The following is a 1,970-nucleotide window of genomic DNA, read 5'->3' on the forward strand; positions in this document are numbered from 1 at the left end:
GGGTTAAAAGGCAAAATTTTTCTAATGATCAAATCTGGGACAGTTCTAAAAAAGATTGGGATGGTGATTAGTAAGCTAGGCAAAAATTAACTCAAGACAACTCCCAGCACAGCTGAAAATAACCACACAACACCACAGACACACATGTACACACATGCACATACACACTCTCTCTCTCTCTGTCTCTCTCTCTGTCTCTCTCTCTGTCTCTCTCTCTCTCTCTCACACACACACACACACACAGAGACATACAAACACACACGCACAGGAAGACAGGAAGACTCGGAGAGTGATTACAATTCAAATGAAGATAAAAGTAGTTCACACATGTATGGAGGGAGGGGGGCGGCATTGTATTCAAAGGACTATTCAAACATCAAACTTGAGACATTTTTAAAACAAATGGGACAATTGACAAATCTGCATACAGCAGGAGAAATCTTTTACGTGTATTTTTGTTGTGGATCAGTTGGCCAGGCAAAGGAGAACTCGAGATAGCTCCCACTGCAGTTGAAAACAACCAGATCATCCTCACTGTCATTGAAGAATTGAAACAAAGCAGCCTGAAAAAAAATTGCCAAGCAGGAAATTATAATTAATTATTGATGAACAGATATCTGCATAAACGAGGAACAGAAGTAGGAGTGTGAAGAATCATAATATGATTTATATAAGATACAACTGACGCATATTGATGGTATTATGTTCTAACTGTGTGTAACTGAAAGAAATCTAAGGTCAAATTCTTCTTTGTGTACAAGCCTACATAACATAATAACCATTGCAGCAGTTGAATCATGGGTCTTCGATAAAAATTAGGAGTAGGAGTCAGCATGCAATATAATTAATAAATTAATGTCAGTTGAGAAATGTTCCATGAGAGCAGCCCAGTATACAGCACTAAAACTATGTAAACATGCCACCCCCCACCCCCCTCCCCTACCTTTCCACCCCACCCATCCCTGAGAGGGGAGGGGGGTTATTGCACTTAAACAAAAACCAACAAAAAATAATAAAATATAAAGTAGATCTAAATAAATAAAATTATATTAAAATCAAACATTTGGAAATAGCATGACATGACATGGCACGGACTAATGAACATGGTGATGGTCATGGTGGATCATGTTAACATGATCATCAAAATCGCCACTTTTCAAACAACCTAGCCTAGATCTAGACTATAATAATATAGGCCACTGATTTGAGTAACTTCTGACTTACTTGGTTATCTGGGTTGTTGTAGAATTTGACCCAGCGGTCCGGTTTGAGGCGATAGTGGCGCAGCAGGTAGTCTGCCACAATCTCCACCCGAGGGTCATCGATGCCAAAGCCGGTCGCCAGAGAAGACGGTGAGCTCGGTCCTGTTGCCACGGTTTTGGCGGTCTCCTGTTCTTCGTCGCCCATCTTATTAGCTCACAGTCCTAGCAGTTTCCACGAACCAATGAGCAAAGTCGTGATTATGAAAAAGATTGGCTTAATTAAGGGGGGGGGGGGTTGAATAGCATGACCCGCAACTACAAACGACAATATCGGTGGGCTCTTCCAATTCAATATCAACACCCCTCGCCCCATCCACCCCTACCAAAAAAAAAAACCCAAAAAACAAAAATGTTTTGGGTTTTGGGTAGGCCTAGGTCTGGTATTGTATTCACATTCACTGACTCAAGCAGTAAGCATGTTCAACCCATTAACTTGCAAACGAAAACAAGCACTCACTACACACACTTATGCACGCGAAGCAAGGAGATTAAATTAAAAGTAATGGAGGATGCTCTGTGGCCGGCACCGCACGCCTGATAGGAGCCCTCTCTCGCGGCGGAACTGTGGTCTACCTGCGGTGAGCGAATGCCCGACTTACGCACTGAAATCTAGATAAGAAAGGTTTTATTCCGAGGTCCTTGAGATTAGGCAAGTCAATTAGTAAAAATGCCTTGCATCTGTGTTATATTTAAGTGTAAGAACTGATA

At 41.7% G+C, this 1,970-nt stretch overlaps 1 protein-coding gene across 1 annotated transcript in view; it reads right to left on the reverse strand.

The window, feature by feature from the left end:
- Nucleotides 1–1,970, reverse strand: part of LOC101847003 (dynein beta chain, ciliary) — a gene marked incomplete in the record, with an annotated part of 92,355 nt that overhangs the window by 86,831 nt on the left and 3,554 nt on the right. Inside the window, 2 exon segments of the mRNA XM_005089217.3 lie at nucleotides 448–563; nucleotides 1,225–1,424. Coding sequence (XP_005089274.2) covers nucleotides 448–563; nucleotides 1,225–1,407 — 299 coding nt within the window.

This window comes from Aplysia californica, unplaced genomic scaffold (assembly GCF_000002075.1).
Source record: "Aplysia californica isolate F4 #8 unplaced genomic scaffold, AplCal3.0 scaffold00004, whole genome shotgun sequence".
Taxonomy (NCBI): Eukaryota; Metazoa; Mollusca; class Gastropoda; order Aplysiida; family Aplysiidae; genus Aplysia; species Aplysia californica.